This window comes from Pelobates fuscus, chromosome 1 (genome assembly GCF_036172605.1).
Source record: "Pelobates fuscus isolate aPelFus1 chromosome 1, aPelFus1.pri, whole genome shotgun sequence".
In the NCBI taxonomy this organism is placed as follows: Eukaryota; Metazoa; Chordata; class Amphibia; order Anura; family Pelobatidae; genus Pelobates; species Pelobates fuscus.
The window spans coordinates 64,538,470-64,563,635 of record NC_086317.1 but is presented as its reverse complement, the minus strand read 5'-3'; the positions used below and the strand labels follow the sequence as shown (position 1 = coordinate 64,563,635).

The 25,166-nt window shown below is 39.9% G+C and overlaps 1 protein-coding gene across 1 annotated transcript; it reads left to right on the top strand.

The window, feature by feature from the left end:
- The first annotated feature begins 3,025 nt into the window (after positions 1-3,025).
- Positions 3,026-14,598, top strand: PIGA (phosphatidylinositol glycan anchor biosynthesis class A). Its single transcript, XM_063443488.1, has 6 exons — positions 3,026-3,133; positions 6,502-7,251; positions 8,580-8,712; positions 11,416-11,548; positions 12,703-12,909; positions 14,082-14,598. Exons 2-6 carry the CDS (start codon positions 6,537-6,539, stop codon positions 14,322-14,324), a joined length of 1,431 nt encoding a protein of 476 aa, XP_063299558.1. The 5' UTR covers positions 3,026-3,133; positions 6,502-6,536; the 3' UTR covers positions 14,325-14,598.
- The last annotated feature ends 10,568 nt before the right edge of the window (positions 14,599-25,166 follow it).

Here is a 25,166-nt window from a genome sequence, read left to right as displayed (position 1 = left end):
GGACCAAACCTCTGGAATAAAAGGGAATCATGACATGTCACACATGTCATGTGTCCTTAAGGGGTTAAAGCTTGAGGTCACGGATTGCTGCCCTGCATCTTCTATAAAGTGTCTTGATGCACTTTTTAATTAATCGATCTTTCAATACTTACAAGGCATCCATCGATGAGGCAACAAAACAGCCCCAAACTATGATGCTCCTTCCACCATCTTCACAGCTGGGATGAAGTTATGGTGTTGGTGTGCACTGCCTTATTCTCTACACATAGCAGTGTGCACTTTTTCCAGAAAGTTCAACTTTTATCTCATCTGTCCACATCGCATTTTCTGAGAAGCATTGTGTTACATGCAGGTGGTCTTGGAAAACCTTGAGAAGCACCACAATGTTTTTTAGACAGGAGTGGTTTCCTTTGGGTTGTCTTTCCACAAACACAATTCTTATTCAGTGTTTTTCTGATAGTGGATACATGAACAAAGACTTTCACCATTTGGAGAATCTTCTGGAGGTCTTTGTTCTTACACTTGGGCTCTTTCTCCCATCTCAGGACTTCCCATTGTGTTCTTGCAGTGATCTTTGCAGGATACGTAGCAAAAGCCCAGAATTTTCTCCATTTGTGGACAATTTGTCTTACCATGGATTGATAAACACAGAGGTCTTTAGCAATGCAATTGTAAACTTTTCCAGCTTGATGCAGCTCTATAATGGACTTTGAAGGTCCTATAAATATTGTAAGGATTGAAGCATGGAGACCTTTTCTGGAGAAGAACCAATTTGTCAGTAACCGAACTTTGTCCATCTTTATTGAAAGTGCAGGGCACATGTGCAGTCCACACGTCCAATCCAGGCCTGGATTGAGAATAAGAAGAAGCCTGGATAATTTTTTACACCAGCCCTATAATGCATTTCGTCAATATGGTGTGCAGGTGGAAAGAAAAAAAAAATACTTTTTGCAACACGAAGGACTGCTTTCACAGTAATTGAAAAACAAAATAAGTTTTATTTTATAGTTATAGATCAGACCCCTAAAGCACTTCAACTTTCTGCATCTTTCTGACCCATGCACACAGACACATTCCCATATACCCAGACACATATACACTAACACAGACACAGACACACACACTCATATACACTGACCTATACACACAGACACACATACCCATATACCCAGACACGTATACACTAACACAATTACAGACAGACACACACCCATATACAGGGAGTGCAGAATTATTAGGCAAATGAGTATTTTGACCACATCATCCTCTTTATGCATGTTGTCTTACTCCAAGCTGTATAGGCTCGAAAGCCTACTACCAATTAAGCATATTAGGTGATGTGCATCTCTGTAATGAGAAGGGGTGTGGTCTAATGACATCAACACCCTATATCAGGTGTGCATAATTATTAGGCAACTTCCTTTCCTTTGGCAAAATGGGTCAAAAGAAGGACTTGACAGGCTCAGAAAAGTCAAAAATAGTGAGATATCTTGCAGAGGGATGCAGCACTCTTAAAATTGCAAAGCTTCTGAAGCGTGATCATCGAACAATCAAGCGTTTCATTCAAAATAGTCAACAGGGTCGCAAGAAGCGTGTGGAAAAACCAAGGCGCAAAATAACTGCCCATGAACTGAGAAAAGTCAAGCGTGCAGCTGCCAAGATGCCACTTGCCACCAGTTTGGCCATATTTCAGAGCTGCAACATCACTGGAGTGCCCAAAAGCACAAGGTGTGCAATACTCAGAGACATGGCCAAGGTAAGAAAGGCTGAAAGACGACCACCACTGAACAAGACACACAAGCTGAAACGTCAAGACTGGGCCAAGAAATATCTCAAGACTGATTTTTCTAAGGTTTTATGGACTGATGAAATGAGAGTGAGTCTTGATGGGCCAGATGGATGGGCCCGTGGCTGGATTGGTAAAGGGCAGAGAGCTCCAGTCCGACTCAGACGCCAGCAAGGTGGAGGTGGAGTACTGGTTTGGGCTGGTATCATCAAAGATATAAAGTATACACTAACATACTTTCACACAAACCCATATGCACACTAATACACACTGACACACACACACACACACACACACAAACCCATACACACGTTAACATACTGGAAAAAACAGATATACACATGTCTCCAAACAGCTTTTGTTGGCTATCACTAACACAAAGTTTAATTTACTTTTACAGCCTACACTGAGAATGAGTACTTAATGTCTTTAATAAATGAAAAAGTTAATCTGTTTGTGTGTTATTAGTTTAGTCAGATAGTGATTGTCTATAATTGTGATTTAGAAGAAGATCATGAATTATTCAATCCATAAATCCTTGTAATTCCAAACGGTTCACAAACATTTTTACACAGCATGGTGTGATATGAGGCTGTAATTCTGTCTAAGCAGGGCACTCACCATTTTCTGCTCCAGTATATAAAACTGTTTTGTTACAACCACTTGTTATTCCACCAGCAACGAAAAGGTAATTGAGAACAAAAACGATGTATCTTATTTACACAGCCTGATTGCTAAACACATTTATTGTAGTTTAAAAACACATAACTGTGAGTATTATTGCTGTGTAGCGCTGTTATGCATTCAGACACACCAACAATATGTAAAAGAAGGACATTAGAATACAAAAGAGGGAGGGATGTGGGCCCAAAGTAGGGACTGTGCCTTCTAAACAGGGACAGTTGGGAGGTATTAATTATATGACTAACAATAAACATGTGAAGTACACTGCCTGCTTTCTCAGCTAAGCACATAATACAAAGGAAGCCCCAGGAGCACTGATATAGCTGAAGCTTTATTTGTATACAATGTGTAGTAACCCAGCAACAGCATCCTATCAACATTCCACCCCCTGTGCTCAGAGCTAAACTGTCACTCCGAACCCTCCTCTCTGCTTGTTATATTCCAATCCCAGCCACCACAGCCAATCACAAGCGAGACGGTGTCCAACCAATCAGGACGCTTCTAACAGCTGTATCTTTAGGTTCAATGTGTGGGACGCTGCGATTGGCTGCTCTCTGCAGTGTGAGCTGAGAACCAGGAAGTGCAGAGTGCATGGTGAGAATGTGCAGGTGAAGCTCTCCTGGCAAAGCATTTCCTTGGATACAGGACTGGAAAGCTGATCAGGTGGGTTGGGACTACAAGCACACCAAATCTCACATGGGAATGTCACAGAGTTCAGCATTCTGTCCTCAAAATATGTATCATGTGAGACATAGTAAGAATGAACTGAAACAGTTTTAGGATTTCAACCATATCCTGTTATAATTATTAGAGCATCACAGTGAAGGTAACTGGGAATAAATCGAGTTTGTATGAGAGTATATGTTGTGTCTGTCACCTAAATTAAATATGGTGCAGATTTCAGAGTGTTATTATATAAAATATAATGTTATGTGTTGGTGAGGTGCATAGCAGAATTACAGCTTTGTTTATTTTATTTTGATTATTTGCTGTGGTGGTGGGCATGCCTGTACAGGGGCAGCAGCTGCACTAATAGGCACAGTCTGTCACATTATCTGCCATGTATATGGCTATTTAATACTTTTCTGACTAAGTGTGACATTTTTAAGTCTAGACTCCACAGCTGAACCTTGTCGCTATTACTGGCACATTGCTCAGTTAATCAGTATTAATATTGGATAAAGCAAATGGGAAGAGGTGGAAAATTATTGCTCTACTTGTTGCTAGCTGGCAACATGTCTGACAATCAGCCAGCCTCTGGATTATTATGATCTGAGTTATAATTTGATGATGCACAGAGGGGAGACCGCTCGCTGGCAGAGAATAATAGGAGATGTTGTCAGATACCTCTGAGTTTATTCACTATGCTGTGAAATTTAGTGAATTTAATTTAAATTAAAATAGGAAAACTTGACTGTACCTCATTTTAAGAATTTCTCAAAGCTGATATATTAACCTAAATTTTGCCATTCAAATTTTAATCCAGTACTATTCATATTTTTGATCCCAAGCCTTTTCCCCCCATTAACTATATTAGCCAAACTTAAAATAGGTACGTCTGTTAGTATTCTGAATGTAGGCTTAAATTAAGAATTTTCTTTCTTTAGTTTATAATTGGACATCCATGAAGGGGTAAGTCATCAATTTATAATGCTTACTGACTTTCGTGCATGAATGCTTGAGAATTTTCAAAGCAATAACAAATTTAAGGACAACATGGCCAAACTAGAAGCATAACTGGCTTGGGGAATTTAGTAAATTTTAGATTAATTTTGAATTCCCTTTCTCAATAATTATCCCTGTAGTGAATAATTAAAATGGCAGTGGGAATGAAATATTTCAGAAAATGATTAGGATGGCAGCTGGTAAAACAGTGAATACTTACTACATGTTATCCTGCTCTATTGTGTTCTGTAGTGAAGACAGCCTTCAGTGCATCAGAGGAACTCACGTGGGAATATGCTTATTACAGCCACAGTGAATAAGTCAAAGACAAGCAAAATTAAAATACAGTGGGACCTCAGTTTACGAATTGAATGCGTTCTCCGCAACGTTTTTTATTGCAAAAAATTTGTAAACCGAAACGTGGTTTCCCATAGGAATGCATTGAAAACCAATTAATCCGTTCTGGAGGTCAGAAAAAAAGTCAAAATGAGCTGGCATGGAAACCAACCCACAATGCAGAACCCACAATAAAAGGCATGCAAACGACAAAGCTCAGCTCCCTACCTTTCCACAGCTTGAGAAATGCACCAAAAAGTCCCAAAACAACTGCAAACAATTTCCAGAATGGCTCAAAAACTCTATGCAAAAACCGCTTCAACGCCATGTGCTACCCACAGGCTCCAGCATGCAGGGGCGGTGCTATAAACCTCCCAGGTGCAATGCATCCTGGGGAAACTTGCTTTGTATTGCAAATCAAATTTGTAAACCGAGACATTATTTTCAATGGATTATTATTTGTAAACCCAAAATTATGTTAACCGAGGTGTTTGTAAACCAAGGTCCCACTGTATACCTAACACAGCCTCTCTTGAAGGGATCTGTACTTTTTGATAGTTTTCAGTCGACGATATACAAACTACTTGAGCAGGAAATCAAATTCCAAAGCTCTTACAGAAGGGGTGCCCACAAGGTAGATCCCAAAATGTAGAACAATCACTCCCTTGATGCTTTGCATGCCTTTAGAATGCCATTGGAATGACAAAGCCTCATAGACGCTGTAGTTTTTAAAACATTTGGGGATCTTCCTTTTGTGCACCCCTGGCTTACAGCATTGTTGCAGATTTTATACGTTCGAGTTAGAAAAATCTTCTCTGTTAATGAATTACATAGTTTGGTGCTTTTTATAATGAACTACGCTATCTTTGATCAAAGAATAACTTTTCTTTTTTCTCTCTCTCAAGGTCATCATTGTCTTTAAGGGCAGTGCTCAGAACGGCAAATAAAATCTGCAATCTGTTTGGACTTCCTGTACAGATTCATGCTAGGATTCTTGGCAGAATTAGCTATCTAGGAGCACTGCAATAAAAGATCATATGATGGCAACTTCCCCGTTGTTAAACTTTATTTTATTGTTTTTGCCATTCTTGAAAGACTTGTTCTTTTGTAGAATTACATACAGTATATTCCTGGTTAGTGCCACTTTTTGTCTCAAATTAAACAATTCTGTGAACTCTTATTGCACAATTACAAAACACACATTGAACGTTTTAAATTGTGCTCCCTATATTGGCATGAATTTATAATCTGAACAATATGACTTTTTTTTTTATCCTGAATTCATTCAGTTATGAGAGCAGTCCCCGTTTTAGTGTAAGTTAACACTGCTGGTGGTTTTTATAAATAGTTGGGTGCAATGTTAAATATGACTCGCAATAGACATAATGGCAGTCAATGGGTTCATCTGAAGGTCTTTCTTTATATTTTCTGGTCTTCAGTATAACCAACATGTAAAGAAGGGGAATAAAGGAATGTGGAGGATTGGTATAGGAAAATTCTAGACAATACGAAGTAAGCTTTGCGTCTAAAAGCTTTAATACCTGCAGTATATTAGTAAATTAATGTTGATTGTGGGAGCCGTAGGACAGTAAGCGTATGGGTCGGTGATTCTCTGAAACCTACAACCACTTCATAATGGTCTTACAAGATTCCTATTTATACTTTGTATTTTTAAAACTGAATGATGAAGTTTGTTTCTTTACATCAATATTCAGGAAGTTATTTGAAATGTTTTCTTTTCCATTGTTATACTTACTAACTATCCTTACCTTTTGTGTCACTATACCCCACTCCCTCTAGCATGCAAGCTCATTGAGCAGGGCCTCAACCCCTCTGTTCCTGTGTGTCCAACTTGTCTGGTTACAACTACATGTTTGTTCGTCCACCCACTGTAAAGCGCTGCGGAATTTGTTGGCGCTATATAAATACAACATAATAACTATCCTTACTGCTTTAGCCATTTCAAGCATTAAAAAAACAAAACAAATTGATTCCCTAATCTGCCCTAATGTGTGTGTTTTTTCTCCTAGGTCCATATTGAAAGGACAACCCCCGCAGCACAAGCATGGTTTGCGCTTTAGGAGAAGAATATAGGATATGTTCTTGCAATCACTCCTGCATCTCCACAGAGTGTGTTCACCATGCTATTCTTAGGACTCATAGCATTTGCATGGTGTCTGACTTTTTTTATCCCAATATGGGAGGTGTGGAGAGTCATATTTATCAACTATCCCAGTGCCTGATTGAGCGAGGACACAAAGTCATAGTTGTCACTCATGCCTATGGGGATAGGAAAGGCATCCGTTATCTCACCAACGGTCTGAAAGTATATTATTTACCTTTAAAAGTCATGTATAACCAGTCTACTGCAACAACTCTTTTGCATAGCCTTCCTCTGCTCAGGTATATTTTTGTAAGGGAACGTGTCACTATCGTCCATTCGCATAGCTCATTCTCTGCAATGGCTCACGATGCTCTCTTCCATGCTAAGACAATGGGACTCCATACTGTGTTCACGGACCACTCACTCTTTGGCTTTGCTGATGTCAGCTCAGTGCTCACCAACAAACTTCTCACAGTTTCTTTGTGTGATACAACTCACATCATCTGTGTATCTTACACCAGCAAAGAAAATACTGTGCTCCGAGCAGCACTGGATCCTGAAATTGTCTCTGTGATCCCAAATGCTGTTGACCCCACGGATTTCACTCCAGACCCACTTAAGATAAAGGAGAACAAAATTACCATTGTGGTTGTTAGCAGACTTGTATACAGAAAAGGTAATCGTTTTCCTAGTGGGTTCAATTAATATGATCACCTTTTCTAGGTACTACTTACAAACCTTCTTCTAATTGTGTGTTGTTTCCTATATTTAGTTTACACATTATTATAAAAGGACCACAATAGACACCAAGACCATGTCTAATAAATTAAGGAGTCTGGGTGCAGTGCCACTGCTGTTTTACCCCTGCAATGTAGAACTTTACCATTTTAAAGATACGGTAATGTTCACAGTACAGGGCTAAACACACCTCTAGTGACTGTCTTTCTATTTAGATCAGAGATAGGCAACCTCCAGCACTCAAGGTGTTCTGGCTATATCTCTATAATGCTCATACAGCCAAATCATACTGGCGAAGCATCAGGGAAGATGTAGTCCAGGGCATCTGGAGTCCTCACACTCTGCATGTGGACATTGAATGTTAAATCAAAGTTTCTCTGAGAAGCATATGATCAATTCCAGGTGAGTACAACATTATTTTAATTTATTTTTTCTTTTTATTTATTTTTATTAAAAAAGAGGGCCCTACAATCTAAAACACCCTACTCTGCTTTTTAAACAACAAGGGGTTTAGTTTCCATTGCAGAGTTAAACACCTCTAGTGTCTGTCTTCCTGGCCATTACTAGAGGTGCTTCCTCTGTGAGATTCTTCCATTTTAAACATTCGTAGGCAAAGGGAATAATAAATAGGTATACACGTTTGTATTCCTAATGCTGTAGTGTTCCTTTAATGTTTTTTTCACAAAAAAAAAAAACCTCAGATATAGCCTGTGCCAGAAAAAAAAATGCTGAAAAAGAGTTTTGTAAGAATTGCACATACAAAATTCGACTGCATATATATATATTTTCTAAATAAGTGCAAAAAAAAAAAAAAAGAGAATTTAAATAAATGTTTTATACATTCTCAAAGTCATTAATATGTGCACATTGGCCATGAATCTTTGAGGCACAATGGCTTCATTTGATGAGGTAAAACATGGTCGAGTAGTAGAGACGGGGAAAATCCTGCAGCCAGGTCTCTATCCATCAACGCTTTGTACTACTTCCAGTTGATTTAGATGCTTCAATATAGAGTTCCTATGTTCTGCATAATGCTTGGGGGGGGGGAAAAACCTGTCTAACTCTTTATCTTTGACTATTAACATGCATATTGTGTTAGTGCATATAGGATGAAAATCAGATGTACGCACCGGTCACAAACACTGCACAGATACCCGCAACGAGTCCTAATATGTAAATGCAAAAATGAAACTACAAGGATTGAAGGCTAGATGTTTTCATGGGAAAACCGTATTGAATGCAATAATGACATCCTCTTTCCTACAGGGATTGATCTCCTAGGTGGTATCATTCCTGAAATGTGTCAGAAATACCCAGAACTGCATTTTATTATTGGTGGTGAGGGGCCTAAACGAATCATTTTAGAAGAAGTGCGAGAAAGATACCAACTCCATGACCGGTACGTTAAATCATGAATAACCCCATGCCTTAACTTTGTGTGTGTGTGTGTGTGTGTGTGTTTGGAAGCCGTATGTTCAAGGTTTCAGTAAGAAATGCTCTACATTCAGAGATATTAACTTTACAGTTACAGTGTAACTCCACCTCCAGTAGTGTATGAGCAAGGGGTTCGGGTCAATTTGTCCTCAATGTCTCCTGCTATGGGCACGTTTGCATGAGTGCTGTTTTGGGGAGGAAAGCATGACTATCTCTGTAAACACCGTTTGTATATGGAGTGACCTTTTAATGTCCAACTCGTCAGGTTACAAATACTTGTTTGTTAGTCCGCTCATTGTACATCGCTGCAGAATTTGTTGGAGCTTTATAAATAATAATGAAAACCCCAGCTGTTTATTAGGCCCCTGCTGCAATACAGCCATCCAAGTACAATCTACATATTTTTTTGAAATCTTTTTTTTCTAGGTGCTCCTCTTTCTAGATATAACATTAAAGGACCACTGTAGAGCCAGGAAAACAAACTCGTTCTCCTGGCACTATATAGTTCTTAGGTCCCTCCCCACACCCTCAGGGCCACCCTCCCGCTGGCCTGAAGGGGTTAACACCCCTTTAGCCACTTACCTTGATCCAGCGCCGATTACCTCTCCTCTGCCTCCGACGTCAACTCCCGAGTGGACCCGCGTGCGCATTCAAACCGCCCATAGGAAAGCATTACTCAATGCTTTCCTATGAATATTCTGTGTGCTCAATGCGATTTTTTTCAGGAAGACAGCCACTAGAGGCTGAATTAACCCTGCAATGTAAACATAGCAGTTTCTTTGAAACTGCTATGTTTACATCTAAAGGGTAACAACCTGGGGGGACCTGGCACCCAGACCACTTAATTGAGCTGAAGTGGTCTGGGTGACTACGGTGATCCTTTAATGGAGTATTCTTTACTTAAAGGGACACTGTAGGCACCCAGACCACTTCAGCTCATTGAAGTGGTTTGGGTACAGTGTCCCTATTTCAGCACTAACTCTGCCTCCAGTGGCTGTCTACCAGACAGCCACAAGAGGTGCTTCCTAGATGTTAACAGAATTTTGGTCCGGTAACTGATGCTGGATGTCCTCACGCTCTGCACGAGGACATCCAGGGTCGGCTATTTCCCCATAGAAAAGCATGGATTCAATGTTTTCCTAATGCGCTTTAATCTGATAAGTAAATAAAGGGTGCATAGCCTTCCTCTGCTCAGGTGTGTGTGTGTGTATATGTATATGTATATATATATATATTTTTTTTTTTTTTTTTTTAACCCATTCGCATAGCTCATTCTCCGCAATGGCTCACAATGCCATTTTAACCCTTTGTTTACTGCTGCAATGGGGGTGCGATGGAGCTGGAGGCAGAGGGACCTATAGTGCCAGGAATACAGCTTTGTGATCCTGGCACTTTATAGTATTCATTTAATTTGTTTAACATACTAATGTGTAATTCAGTTTTTTTTTTTTGTTTGTTTGTTTTTCCTGTCCTTCATCTTAAAATGATTAAAGCATGTCCTACTATACAAGGCTTTTCTTCCAGTTGGTGCCCTCTCACTGCACAGGTTAAAATGAGCTGAATGTTTTTGGGTAGGGTTTGTGCATTTTACATTAAAAGGACAATGTTCTTAATGTTATATATATATATATATATATATATATATATATATATATATATATATTGCAAACTACACCAATCCCATTCTCGTAAACAATAAGGGCTTGGTATAAACAATGTGGCTTTTCTGGTCTGTTTAGTTTTACGTTTTGCCTTTTTTCCTGTATAAAATGTTTAGATATCAAATTGGACTTTTGTACTATACATGACTCTGACAGTCTTAGGGATCGACCGATATCATATATCCGTCTCATTTGCCCCCTAATCCTTGAGGTATTCGATTGTTTTGTATAACAAACAATAGAATACCTCAAGGATTAGGGGGCATATCTCAGATGCAAATAACATTGACAATTTGTGTTCAGTCGTTACCCCTTCATAATAAATGCAAGAAAAACACTGAACACAATAATATATCATTAATTTATTCCCATACAACGCAAGCGCTCTGCTCACAGCAGGGAGGGGTGACATGTGACGGTTGCAATTCAGTGGCTAGATTCGATAATAAAGTCAATAATCGGTCGATCCCTAGACACTGTAATAGTCATGGGGAAAAAAAGTGAGCTGGAGTGATTAAACTGTGAAATGGTATAAAAAATAACCACTACAGCCCTCAAAGTCAGCTGCCATTAAAAACCAAACAAACAAAAAACACACGTGTCAAATACCCTATAATGGGTTACTGTGTTTGGTGGCCTAATAAAGTGAAAGAAAGCAAGTTTTGAGTAGCGGATCATTTAGTTTGGAAACTTCTGCAGCTGTTCCTGGTGGAGGCTATTGCACATTACTCATATGAGTGCATGTCTGTGTATTGTGGCTGGATTAAACTGCACTGGACTTGATGTCAAGAAAGGGATTGGTTCCTTAATGAATACCTGCAGCAATTTATTTTTCAACAACTACCCTTATTCCAGGTTGGATGTGGATGATCTTAAATGCCAGATTAAAATGAATAGTAATGTTTTTTTTTTTTTGTTTTTTTTTAGGGGGGTGGGTGGGGATTATTGGCGTAAAATAACAAACACCAAGTTTTTTTTTTCCATAACCTTGTATTTTTAATTTATAGAGTACAACTCTTGGGTGCATTGGAGCATCAGGAAGTACGGAATGTACTGGTGAAAGGAGAAATCTTTCTAAATACATCTTTGACAGAAGCTTTCTGTATGGCAATTGTAGAAGCTGTTAGCTGTGGATTGCAGGTACGTTTTCAGACATACCGGTACTACAATTTACGTCGGGATAGGTAGTCAGATCATGGGTCAAAATCATCACTAAAAACGTATGCAAAATAAACAGACAGTGGTCACATTGCAGTTCTCAAATACAGACATTATTCTGCACTCTATCTGGTCAGAAAGTAGTATTATCCATTTATCTGTAAAAATATATAAAGTAATTTGTTGACTATAAGTAAAACCTAGAGAGACTGCCAAAACGCTGCTACCCTCTATGGAAGGGTCTCTTTTCAAACTAAAATAAACCTTAAAACAACACAAAACATGGTGGGGAAACAGATCAGTGATGTTGGGGGAGACTAGACCACAATGGTAGTTTTATGTAAGAAAAAAAAGTCAGGTTATTAAAACATGCATTTTTTATTGTTTTATATTAGAAATACTGTATATATAGATATAGGTATAGAGCAGCTACTTATTTTGCATAAACTTAAAAGAAGAAAATAAATTGAGGCAGTATTTGCTGTACATTTTCATATATATATATATATATATGTATTCATTAGATCTAAGGCAAAGAGGATAAATCTGTATAATGTACAGCAGGAGTGCCCATGATGTAGATCACCAGATGTTGTAAAACTTCAACACCCATGATGCTTTGCATGCCTTTAGAATGACAAAGCATCAATGAAGCTGTAGTTGAAAAAAAAAAAAAAAAAATCTAATCATGGGATCTACTGTGTGGGCATCCCTGATGTACAGTATATCACAGTGTGTATGAATGTATCACAGAGCACAACAGTGAACTCCCTGTAATGCAAAGTATGCTGTGTACATATAAAACTAATTTTGCAGATAGAATGTATAATGCCTTTATATAAAGTTGCATGTTGGTTGTAAGCACATTTTATGCCTAGCTAGTGGCTCAATGCTTGACATTTAGAATCCTGAGTTACCTATTTTGGCTGTACCCCCACCCTAACTACACGTGCACTTTTCCATCCTAAAAAAATAAGCCCCAATCTAGCCATTTGTCGTTTCAGAGATTTTGGCTTTTGCTAAATACGTCCATGAATTAATAAAACGTTGCTATTGGTTTCCGAGAATTGTTCGTATGCCGTCTTTCAAAGTTGCATCTGCAGAATTTAATTTACTGGTGTTGTTTGCTTTAACAGGTGGTGAGCACAAGAGTAGGTGGCATTCCTGAGGTTCTGCCAGAGAATTTAATTATTCTTTGTGAACCCTCTGTGAAGTCGCTTTGCAGTGGTTTAAAGAAAGCTATAGATAACATGAAGTCCGGAACCTTACCGAGTGCCGATGCAATCCATAAGGAAGTGAGGGAATTTTATACTTGGAGAGATGTCGCTGAAAGGACTGAAAAAGTCAGTACTCTCCGCTCCCAGAAAGCTGAATGTTTATTGCTAAAATACTATAGGATATGTTGACTTTATCTGACTTTCTGTATACACAGGATGTGCATCAAATTTGTATCCCTACCTAAATGCCCTTTGTTTAATCGTAGTTCATTTAGGTTTACTGATTATAGCATTTATGCTTTACTCTTTATGCTCTCTTTAGGCTATGTTAAGTTAGAAGTGACTTTTGAGTCCTATTTGGAGCAATTTACAGTCTGGGATAGTAACACTGGAATGTTGAATGAAGCATTCTGCGTTTAAGGCTGCATAATTCCAGGAAACAAAGTGTGCATACTAAGATGGAGATATTAGAAGACTGATAGCTATTTTTTTTTATTTATTTACATAATTATTTATGAAAACCTATTTGTTCCTATCCACATCCAAGGATGTACAGGTAACAAGGTGCATATCCCATCATGCACTTGATACGTGACACTTATTTTTCTAAACTTTACATACTCGGTTTGCAGTCACATATGGACCACAACATTCATTGGCACAACCCCTTACTTCACCACCGTGCAAATGGAATGCAAAGTTACTCAGCTTAGCTGCCACGGCACAGCACATGCACATTAGGATTTCGCCGTGATGCTGTTGGAGAAGACTGTAAATACCAAAAAGACCTCTGCACTGGAATAAGGGAAGTGGAGGCAGAGGGACACTATAGAGTTCCTTTAAATACCTACAGATTGATGGAGGGCTTAAGTAAAATATGAGTTTGGCACATTATACATAGTTACTTGTTTTAAGCACATTAGATATATAGCGATCTTCACATAATTTATACATAAAAAGCTGACGAGTAAATCTGAGAGGCCTGCATGTCTGGCATTCCGAAAGTCAGATAATGATTTCAATAAAGACACAGTTACAATAAAAATAATGGCACCTTTAACCCCTTAAGGACACATGACATGTGTGACATGTCATGATTCCCTTTTATTCCAGAAGTTTGGTCCTTAAGGGGTTAAACAATCCTGATTCCTAGGTATGCATTACTATATTATATTGTCTCTTTAACATCTCATACTTTAGATATACTGAGATTCAGCTGTCAGAGTGCATGCATTCTGATGTGCATTTATATATTAATGTTTTGATAGTCTTTATCCTCTGATTTTGTCTCCCTCTAGGTGTATGATCGGGTATCACGTCAGACTGTATTACCAATGAACAAGCGACTTGAACGACTTATAACGCACTGCGGCATGGTCACAGGCTGTATTTTCGCTCTGTTAGCCATAGTTAGTTACATATTCCTGATCTTTCTACGATGGATGACTCCTGATTCTGTGATTGACATTGCTATTAATGCCACTGGACCTGAAGGGGCTTGGACCAGACATTATCCTCCTAAAAAATCACTGAGAAACTGACCTTTTACTATTACTTTAGTAGAGTATTGCACTGTATCCTACTGCCAATGCTATGTCCGTATGACTTGAGAGCCACCGAAAACATATACATTATAAAGTTATTTACGAAAGTGAGAATTCAAACTAAATTCAAAGGAGCATTCTAGCTTTAGGAATCCAATCATGTATTTCTAAAACTAGAGTGTTATGCTAACTATTTAGATTAAGTAAAATAAATAGTTCTTACTTATCTTTATTTCCAGGTGCGCTGGTCTCGCCATTCCACCTTTGGCTGAGATCATCATGTTCTAAGCCAAGCCAGTGCCTCCTCATAGGTAGGCATTGGGAAGCTAGTGCACTGTTGAGCCAGCATGGCCAGTCTGTTTGCCCCAACACTACTATAATTATCTGTAGTTGTTCTGGTGGCTACAGAGTCCATTTAAGGCCGAAATAGCCTAACTAGAAGTGAATGCTGAGAATGATTGTTTCCAATGTGGCTTTTTTTTTACCTTGAATTTGAAATTCACTATGAATTCTAAGTTTAGTAAATAAAACCAATTACCATGTCTTCACTATACATCAAATTGTAGTGAATTGGAAACTGAATTGTAAAATTTAGGATTTCCTATATTCTTAGTTATTTCTGTAGCTAAATTTACAGCTTGGCTAGGTCTATCTAAATTTTGCAATTCTGTTTCACTTCTACTGAAAGTCAGTGTTGAGTAAATAAACTCCATCTTTATTACAAGTGATACAATTGTCAGTGAGCAAACCAATAACTTGCTTTCCTCCTTGAACACATAGGATTGTGAAACCCACATTTACTAACGTAGTTACAGCTGTGGACGTATTGAGTCCCTAACCATCTCGAATATGTTAGATGTTTCTACTTAGTTTGAACTTTGTATTATGGGCTGTAAGTTTTTTTGCTGAATAGCTATGCAAAGTATGGCTACATTAATAAGGGTACCTTTCCCAGATATACAACAGTTTGTATGTATTTAATGACTCAAGGAAAGAAGGAAGGCTTGTTTCAGTAAAAGGACAATAGCTAGGATGGAAATGTACCCTTTCTCTGGAACTTTAAAGAGAGCCTGTAGTCCATGAAATATATTTTAGAGACCCTAGGTTCCTTTCTATCTCTGTGAGCACTGTCCTCTACTTTTTTTGCTGCTAAATATTAAAGTTAAATAATGACCACTTGCCTAATTTCCAGCACCAAGACTTCTTTGTTGCAGTCGCATGCACCGACTTCGATGACGTCCCTTTGACTGCTGCTGTCTTCTGCGGTCACCTCCAATCCAATGCTTCTCTTAAAGAATTGGAGATATGCATGCGCGGCCAAGCACTACTCTCCTCCCCTAAAATGCTGCTGTGAGCAGCATTTGAATGCAAGACCGAGTTTCACTCGGTTCTGTTGGTGGAAGCGCCTCTAGTTGTTAAGAAGATAGTCACTAGAGGTGCATTTAACCTGCAATATAAACAGCACAGCACCACAGCACCCAGGCCACTTCATTGAGATGAAGTGATCTTGGGTGACTTTAGTGGTCCATTACTCCATACATCAGTTACAGGTGTATCTTCTTCTTGCACTGATAAGGTGCAGTATTTAGCTTTGTCTTAAAATATATACACGACTTTATGAAACTGTGGATTGTGGTTAACTGACCACAAGTTGTAAAATTTAGATGAGAATTTCTACTTTGCTATGTTGCAGATTGTTTTTTTTTTTTTTTTGTGACTTTATTTTGCCATTGATTTGGAAACTTTATCTGCTTACGGTTTGTCTCCACAGTAATCATTTCCTTACTGATATGATGCTGATGCAACAAATCAAGTGTTTACAGCATATTTAGCACTCCTAAAAATTGTAAACTTGAAATATATATATATATATATATTTTTTTTTTTTTCATGAGCTGTTGATCAAATATGTTTATATAGCACTTTTTGAGTAATTAAAGGGGGAACAATAGGCACCAAGACCACTTCATCTTACTGAAGTGGTCCCTGTCTTATTAGCCCTGCAGCTGCAAACATTGCAGTTTAATAGAAACTGCATTGTTTAAATTGCAGGGTTAAGGCAGCCTCTAGAAGTACTTCTGGCCGTCCACTAAGTTTGACTCCGTGAAACTACACTGGACGTTCTCAGCATCTTCTAAAACCCCATAGGTAAGCGTTGAGTCAGTTAGTCAGTCGGCGCTAGTTCCCCCACATCTGCTGACCTTGGCGCAGGAGGCAGACCCAGCACCAAGAGACTGCGGTGTTGGATTCGGGTAAGTGAAAAAAGGTTATGTATAACTTTTATTTGTCAGGGGTTCAGAGGGACCCTTTAATTTTCAGAATAGATCTTTGTAATCCTAATACCATTTTCATTTGATATATTATCCTTTAAAAGAATGGGAGGAGAGGGGAAATAATTCAAATGGACCCTAGAGCACCATAGCTCCTGCAGGGCCTTCTATTGGTTATGGTGCTATAGTCTTTGGATGTTAGACTCCGTTTTCTATTAAACTGCTTATGAGTAGTTTGACAAGAAACTCTGCTCCGTCCTCAAAGGCACCCCTGGTTGACATCTACATGTTCCATCCAACCTTATTGTCTTATTGTCTGCAGTCTATTGTTTGCCATCAATTGTTGGATCGGGTTTTATACTGATAATGTGTAAAGGAATCTATAGGACATGGTTTTGGTTGCCAGGGAGAGTCCTGATTTATATCAAAGCTTTTAAAGGTGGTTTGACAAAAAATGGGGTGGTAGCCATTGATTCACTGAGCTGTGACCACTACTATGAACTGTGGTGGTTATGGTACTTAGAATGTTTCCTAAGAACACTTTGTTGCATTAAAAAAAAAAATATTTGATAGTTACATTGTCTGAATAGAGACATGTGTCCATCAAGCTTTTTTTTCTTACCTTATTTAAACTGGTGCGCCAGTCCCGCTGCAGCCACTGCTTCTACCCTGGATGAGACTTTCATTACAAATTATCTCATCCAATCCAATGCTTCCCCACAGAAAAGCATTGGGGGACTAATGTGTATGTGCAGCAATCTCCTCACCAGCCAGTATCCTCTCATAAATGTGCATGGGCTCAATGCGTCTCTGTGGGGTGTGTACAGCATCTTCATACAGAGTGCAAAAGAGGAAGGACCTCTGTCTGAGTAAATGCCATTAGAAAGTCCATTCAGTACATATGTAAACACTGACCATTCTCAGGAAAGGCAGTGTTTACAGTTGTTAGCCTGAACTACTACATTAATGGGACACTTTGCTGCTCCCAAAAAAAAAGAAAAATCACTATTTAGCAGAACTTTTGTCTGCAGCTTTTACAAGCCCTCCCCTTTACAGACTTTCTGGTGCTGTCCAATCTCAGACCTCCCAATGCATCTCAATTAAAAGTCTTTGCAAGGCAGTTCTCAGCACTTGTCTGCCTCTCTCGAATTTAACTACATCGAGTTAAACAACCAGGAAGTAACAGGACATGTCTGATTAAGAGCCATGGATGTAACAAGGTTACTGATAGAAGTGCCAATTACTATTGAAATCTAGATTTTTATAAAAAAAAAATTGTTTTAAATGAATAAAGCGAACACACCCTTCTCTTATAAAGCACTTTGGCAAGCTAAAGTGCTTTAAGTGTTTGAACTGTTCAGTTAAGCTGTAATGCTTCTGATGCTTAGAGTCCCCCTTTAAATACATCTCCGTATAGCTTAAGAGAAACTTCATGTTCTGAAAACCACATTTTATAAAGTCTTACAAATATTTTTGTATTGTGATTGCAAATTGCGTTATGAAGCCTGTTTTGCCAGTTTTTTTACTTTTTTTTTTTGTATCCTTAAATGCATTTGATGGCTTGCATTTTTCATTGAGATGTTGGGAAGAAAATTCCTGGAACTGCAATTATTATTTTTACATATTTTTTTTAGGTATTTATTTCTCAATTTTATAAGGGCTGTACGGTTTTGTAAGGTCTGTAATGACCACAGCACTGTATTGGAATATTGTTTTATGTCTATTTCAGGAAGTTTGAATGTATTTTATGAAATTGTACGTATTCTGTTTAAACTGGATAGTGCCAATCAAACTGGTTTTCAATGGATTGTCTCAAGTCTTTCTTAATGTGGAACATTCTAATGCAAAGTGTTTAGGTTTTTTTGTTTTTTTTTCTTCTTCTTCTAATCTAAAGATCCTGCAATCCTCAAGCCACTGGATTTGTCCGTTTTGGGGGTCTTTGTGAAATATACAAAGAACCTAAAAATCGAAATCTGCTTTAGGTTATAATGTTAAAAGAAAAATATCAAGTCGGTGCAGTTGGTGAAAAGGTAGGTGGGGGAAAGTGGCCTTTAGGCCTTGTGTAAGGAGAGCCAACATTTCTGATGGCAACCCATAATACTAAGTTCTATTGCTCCACGTGATATAAAATGTATTATTTGAAAGAAAGTATATGTCTTATAACATTTTCTCATTTTGAATTCTGAAGCCAGATAACATGCTCAGGCTGAACATTATATGTATTTGATCCTTTGAAAATAAAAGGTTCAGGCATGTACATTTTGTAGCTCCTTCATATCCATGTGCTATAAGCTGACTTTGTGCATAGGTACATGAGAATCTTTTGTTGAAAATAGATACAAGTCCTTAATGTTTAAAGGAGCACTATAGTGCCAGGAAAGCAAACTTGTTTTCCTGGCACTGTAAGGTCATTCGTTCCTACCTACCCTCATGGCCCCCCTCCCGCTGGGCTGAAGAGGTTAAAACCCCTTCAGCCACTTACCTTTCTCCAGCGCCGGGCTCCCTCTGCGCTGGGCAACTCTCCACCCCCTGCCGAAGTCAGATCCGAATCCGCGCGCATTCAAACCGCCCATATGAAAGCATTACTCAGTGCTTTCCTATGGACGTCCCCCGCTGTCTGACGGCGTGGGGGAGGGGTGTGGACGGAGCCTGACCCAGCGCCGAAGGACAATGGCACTGGATTCGGGTAAGTGGCTGAAGGTGTTTTATCTTCTTCAGCAACATGGAATAGGGGGTCCCCAGAGAGGACCTAATAACCCCATAGTGCCAGGAAAACTGCTTTCCTTTTACTAAAATAAAACAACATATTTCGACAGATAATTCCACATCTTTGTTAATACTGTAAAGGTCGACTGCACTGCAGAACAAATCACTTTTCTTCAACTCTCATGAAGTATTAGTGGTTCTCCCACCATTGGACAGTACTCTGAGCATGTCTGAGCTATAGTTATTTAAAATGTTACTCCAAACAAAATGAGTGTTTTAATAAAATATTGTTTTTGACTGAAAAAGCCTTTGCTGACACCCCCCTTCCTAAAAATAATAATAAATAAAATTCTAAGCACAGAATTCAAGGTCTTTTGAAACAAGTAAAAAGACCACTTTTGTCACTGTCCAAGATATTTTTCACCCACGAAAATTGATACTACACATATATATAGCATTTGCCTCACATGTGCATTAGCGGCTGCTCGTTGCGAGATGTCGGAGGGGGTGGAGATCTGTAGAGACAGCAGCTCTAAGCATTTACTTGATAAAGAATTGCATGTAAAAATACACACCGAATAAAAATTCATGAGGCCCAGTCATGTAAATAAATTTGAACTGCGCATACACAACCGCTATTCCCTCCCCCTACAAATAAAGTGAATTAACCCAGACATATACAAGTGAATGTATATTCAAGATCCAACAGCTGAGTTATGTTTTAAATAGCAGTCTCAACCCATTACTAGTCTTTCAACTAATGTGGGCCCAGGAAAATTACAAGGACACAATTTATTTGGGTCTTGACCAGTGGTGGACACCTAACCCATGGGGCCCCGGTGCGGAACTGATCCATGGGGCCCCCCCTTCCCTCTCTCTTCACCCCCTCTAACTCTCCCGCCCGACAGACAGATACACACACGCATACATACATACAGAGACAGACATACATATAGACACATACACACGACACCTACATAATACAAACAGACAGGCACACATACATACAGACAAGACACACATACATACTTACAAACAGACAGACAGGCATACATACAGACACACACAACACATACATACATAAAACCATACAGCCATACACACACGACAAACATACATACAAAGACAGATACAGACAGGCACACACATCAGACAGACATACATACACACACACACACGACGTACATACAAACAGGCACACATACATACAAATACACACATTACAGACAGGCACACAGACACACACACACGACAAACATACATGCAAAGACACATAGAGACAGGCACACATACATACAGACAAGACACACACATACATACAAAGACACATACATAAAACAGACAGACCTACATCCAGACAGACACACAGGACATACATACATACAAAGACACATACATACAAACAGACAGGCACACATATATACAGACAGACACATCCATACAAACACACACATAATATATGTCACCCTCCTGTTTTCTACCTTTTAGGTGCAGGAGGGTGACTTTCCCTGGGGTCCAGTGGTGACTCAGATTGCTCAGTTCCCACTCTGAATCCCTGTTCTTCCTCCTGTGCGGGCTCTGTGTGTTAGCTGGGAAGAGTGACGTGCAGGTGCAGTCACTTGCTCTCAGCCATGATGATCTCATCACAGGGGGCCCGGTCTCGCTGTTAAAGCGCCCAGCGCTGACCGGGCCACCTGACAATCCATCTCCATCGGGTGACCCTGACAGCATGCGCCATCCGATGGGCACATTAACATGCGGCCCCAGCGGTTTGCTGCGCGGGCCGGGGCCGCAAATGACCGCGGTATGTACACCAGTGGTCTTGACATAGGGGTTAATAACCATTTGTAACGAACGCTGGTATTGCAGATCCCCATTCGTCTGTTTCCTCCTGAACTGCTAGAGGCTGAGTGGTTATAGCTCGCAGTTCGGGTGTTGATTTTAACGTTCTCCAGATGAAGTACAGCATCCAAGTATCTTTCCCAAGTAAATCAGACGGATACCCAAACATCAGCCTTAACTAGATGAAGGGTTTAACAGGAATGTTTTATTCAGGCTAACCGCCTGGTTTAACCCCTTAAGGACACATGACGGATATATTCCGTCATGACTCCCTTTTATTCCAGAAGTTGTGTCCTTAAGGGGTTAAATGCAGTTACAAATGTACAGGGTTGACACATTCCAGGGGCATTCCCCACTGGACCTGGGAGGGGACAGTGACAAAATACATTCTGAAGTTACATTGGCTCTAAGTTGCCGGACGCTCCTACATACAAGAATACAATCCTTCCCCTGTACTGGGGAGATAATTGAGTCAAGCACTAGCTTTAAAAAAGTCTAAAAAACGAACAAATCCACGAATGATTCCCCTGGCTCATAGGTAGAGTTTGTTCCCCTAGTTTGTGGGAACAAACCTATGAATAGCGCTCTCCTGGTTGGTCCGTGAAAGGAAGCAGGCGTTCGCGAAGTTGACCGGCGTTTGGGAAGTCGAGTGTCAGATTTTAGTTCCACTGCCTCTTTTTGTGCGAACAAGATGGCCACCATTTTCTCCTGCACGTGGCATTCAACTATACGAACACCGGCCACACAGAGAGAGCACTTAACTTACGGTCTGCTTTGTAGTTAATGAGCCAGGGGGGTGGTCGGAGTTTGATAGTTTTATCTACCCAGGGCCGGCCTTAGGGGTGTGCGAGCTGTGCGGCCGCACAGGGCGCCATGTAGCAGGGGGTGCCGTGCGGCCGCACAGCCGGCTGGGATTTAAAAAAAAAAAAAAAAAAATTTTTTTTTCTTCAAATTTGCAGCGGGGTCGGAGCTTACCGTGCGGCGGGGGCGGAGCTAAAAAGCGCCGGAAAACTGCTGCAGGGGAAGCAGGAAGGAGTCCCTGCTTCCCCACCAAACAGTCACCAGGAGCTGCACTGCCTCCACAATGAACTCCACAGGTAACTGTGGGATTGTCAGGTGAGTGTGACTCTCTGCCTGTGTGTATTACTGTCTGTGTGTGTATGACTGTCTGCCTCTGTGTGTCTGTGTGTATGACTGTCTGCCTGTGTGTGTGTGTGTATGACTGTCTGCCTCTGTGTGTGTCTGTGTGTATGACTATCTGCCTCTGTGTGTGTCTGTGTGTATGACTGTGTGTGTCTGTGTGTATTACTGTCTGCCTCTGTGTGTGTCTGTGTGTATTACTGTCTGTGTCTGTGTGTATGACTGACTGTCTGCCTGTGTGTGTGAGACAGTCTGCCTGTGTGTGTGTATATGACTGTCTGCCACTGTGTGTCTGTGTGTATTACTGTCTGCCTGTGTGTGTGTGTGTGTGTGTGTATGACTGTCTGCCACTGTGTGTCTGTGTGTATTACTGTCTGCCTCTGTGTGTGTCTGTGTGTATGACTGCTTCTGTGTGTATGACTGCCTCTGTGTGTATGGCTGTCTGCCTCTGTGTGTATGGCTGTCTGCGTGTTTGTCTGTGTGTGTCTGTGTGTATGACTGTGTGTGTCTGTGCGTATTACTGTCTGCCTCTGTGTGTGTCTGTGTGTATTACTGTCTGTGTCTGTGTGTATGACTGACTGTCTGCCTTTGTGTGTGTCTGTGTGTATGACTGTGTGTGTCTGTGTGTATTACTGTCTGCCTCTGTGTGTGTCTGTGTGTATTACTGTCTGTGTCTGTGTGTATGACTGACTGTCTGCCTGTGTGTGTGAGACAGTCTGCCTGTGTGTGTGTATATGACTGTCTGCCACTGTGTGTCTGTGTGTATTACTGTCTGCCTGTGTGTGTGTGTGTGTGTGTGTATGACTGTCTGCCACTGTGTGTCTGTGTGTATTACTGTCTGCCTCTGTGTGTGTCTGTGTGTATGACTGCTTCTGTGTGTATGACTGCCTCTGTGTGTATGGCTGTCTGCCTCTGTGTGTATGGCTGTCTGCGTGTTTGTCTGTGTGTGTCTGTGTGTATGACTGTGTGTGTCTGTGCGTATTACTGTCTGCCTCTGTGTGTGTCTGTGTGTATTACTGTCTGTGTCTGTGTGTATGACTGACTGTCTGCCTTTGTGTGTCTGTGTGTGTGTGTGAGACTGTCTGCATTTGTGTGTCTGTGTGTGTGTATGACTGTCTGCCTGTGTGTGTGTGTGTGGATGTCTTCCTGTGTGTGTGTATGGCCGTCTGACTGTGTGTGTGTGTGTGTATGACTGTCTGCCTGTGTGTGTGTGTGGATGTCTTCCTGTGTGTGTGTATGGCCGTCTGACTCTGTGTGTGTGTGTGTGTGTGTGTGTGTATGACTGTCTGCCTGTGTGTGTGTGTGGATGTCTTCCTGTGTGTGTGTATGGCCGTCTGACTCTGTGTGTGTGTGTGTGTGTCACATACAACCAATACACGCATATCACACACTGTTAATACACGCATTACAAATATCACACATAGCATACATATCACACACAGTCATCATACCTACTATCACATACACAGACAACACAAACATTACAGCATACATGGATGACGGGGGGGGGGGGCGCTGTGAAGATTTTTCGCACAGGGCGTCTAAATGCCTAAGGCCGGCCCTGTATCTACCAAACAAGGAAAATTAAAGGTAATGAAACAAAAAGGTGTAGTTACTTCACACCATTGCCTAGAACCCTTGATCACACTATACCCCCAAAACCTTGAGTCACCAATTCGGCATCCTTTTTCAACATGAAGGCCGAATGCCAAACAATAAACAATTGAGATAATGATAGTGGATGGCTCTCTAATTTAGTATTGGTTCCCTCAATAGTTTTAAGGAGCGATCTACTAAACATCTAAAAGATAAAATTAAAAATAAACCTTGTGAACATTTTGCTCTTTCGGTTGTTTAGTAGATAATACACTTTGCTCTCCTTATTTGTGTTTGTAATATTTAATGATAGCAAATAAGTTAACTTTCTGCTAAACAGCACCCTAATTTGGCATACTTTAAATACGGCAATCTCACATAAGGGAAACAATTTAAGACGTCATCTACTAAACAGCTGAGTGATCAAAAGTAAAAACATAAGTCCTTTTCTTAATTTTTATCTTTCAGCTGTTTAGTAAATAATATCCTAATTTGGTATCCCTATGTGAGTTTGCCATAAATATACCAAATTGAAGAGATATCCATCCAACCTCTCTACCTGTGCCTGGGAGAGCTGGAGTGGATTGTGGGACTGTTCTCTTCCTGCATAGCTTTTATCGTCGTATTGATGCCAATGCCAGTATGACGTCCTATCCCAGCTGCCAGCACACTAGAGCATGTGCAAGGGAGCAGTACAGGAGGAGCATGAAAAATATAGAGCGCCTTTGCCGCGAAACACCCCTCTGTATTTTTGGGCAGAGTAGACACCGACCGTGCCGGCTGCCATTATTATATAATATTAGTTTCTCTCAATTATTCTTTAAGCGTTAGTTAATGCTTATTGATTCTTAATAGACTTGATTCATTTATAGACCCAAACTGGTGAGACTTTGCTAAGTTCTTCAAGGGACTACTATGGCTCAAAATGCATGAAGGAGTACTTGTTCTGAATTTAACTCTTCTCCATTTTTGTTTTTCTACATTACTGGGCATTTGTGTCCTTCGCTTGATCGTTTTATTATATTTTTCTCAATATATTACTTTTGTTTTTATTCAAGACACAATGGTACATTTCGGAAGCCTACTTTACATCAATGCCAAGTTTATTCCAAAAGTTTATTCCAAAATGTTGACTCTTGATTGGGTCTATCAGGTCTGTAAATGTATTTAAATATTTTTGTATGACATAAAGAAGTTTCAATATTAAAATGAATTTCTAAATACATGACAGATCTAATTTATTGACTTTTTCACTAACTTTTTTTAGCATGAACATTTGGTATCA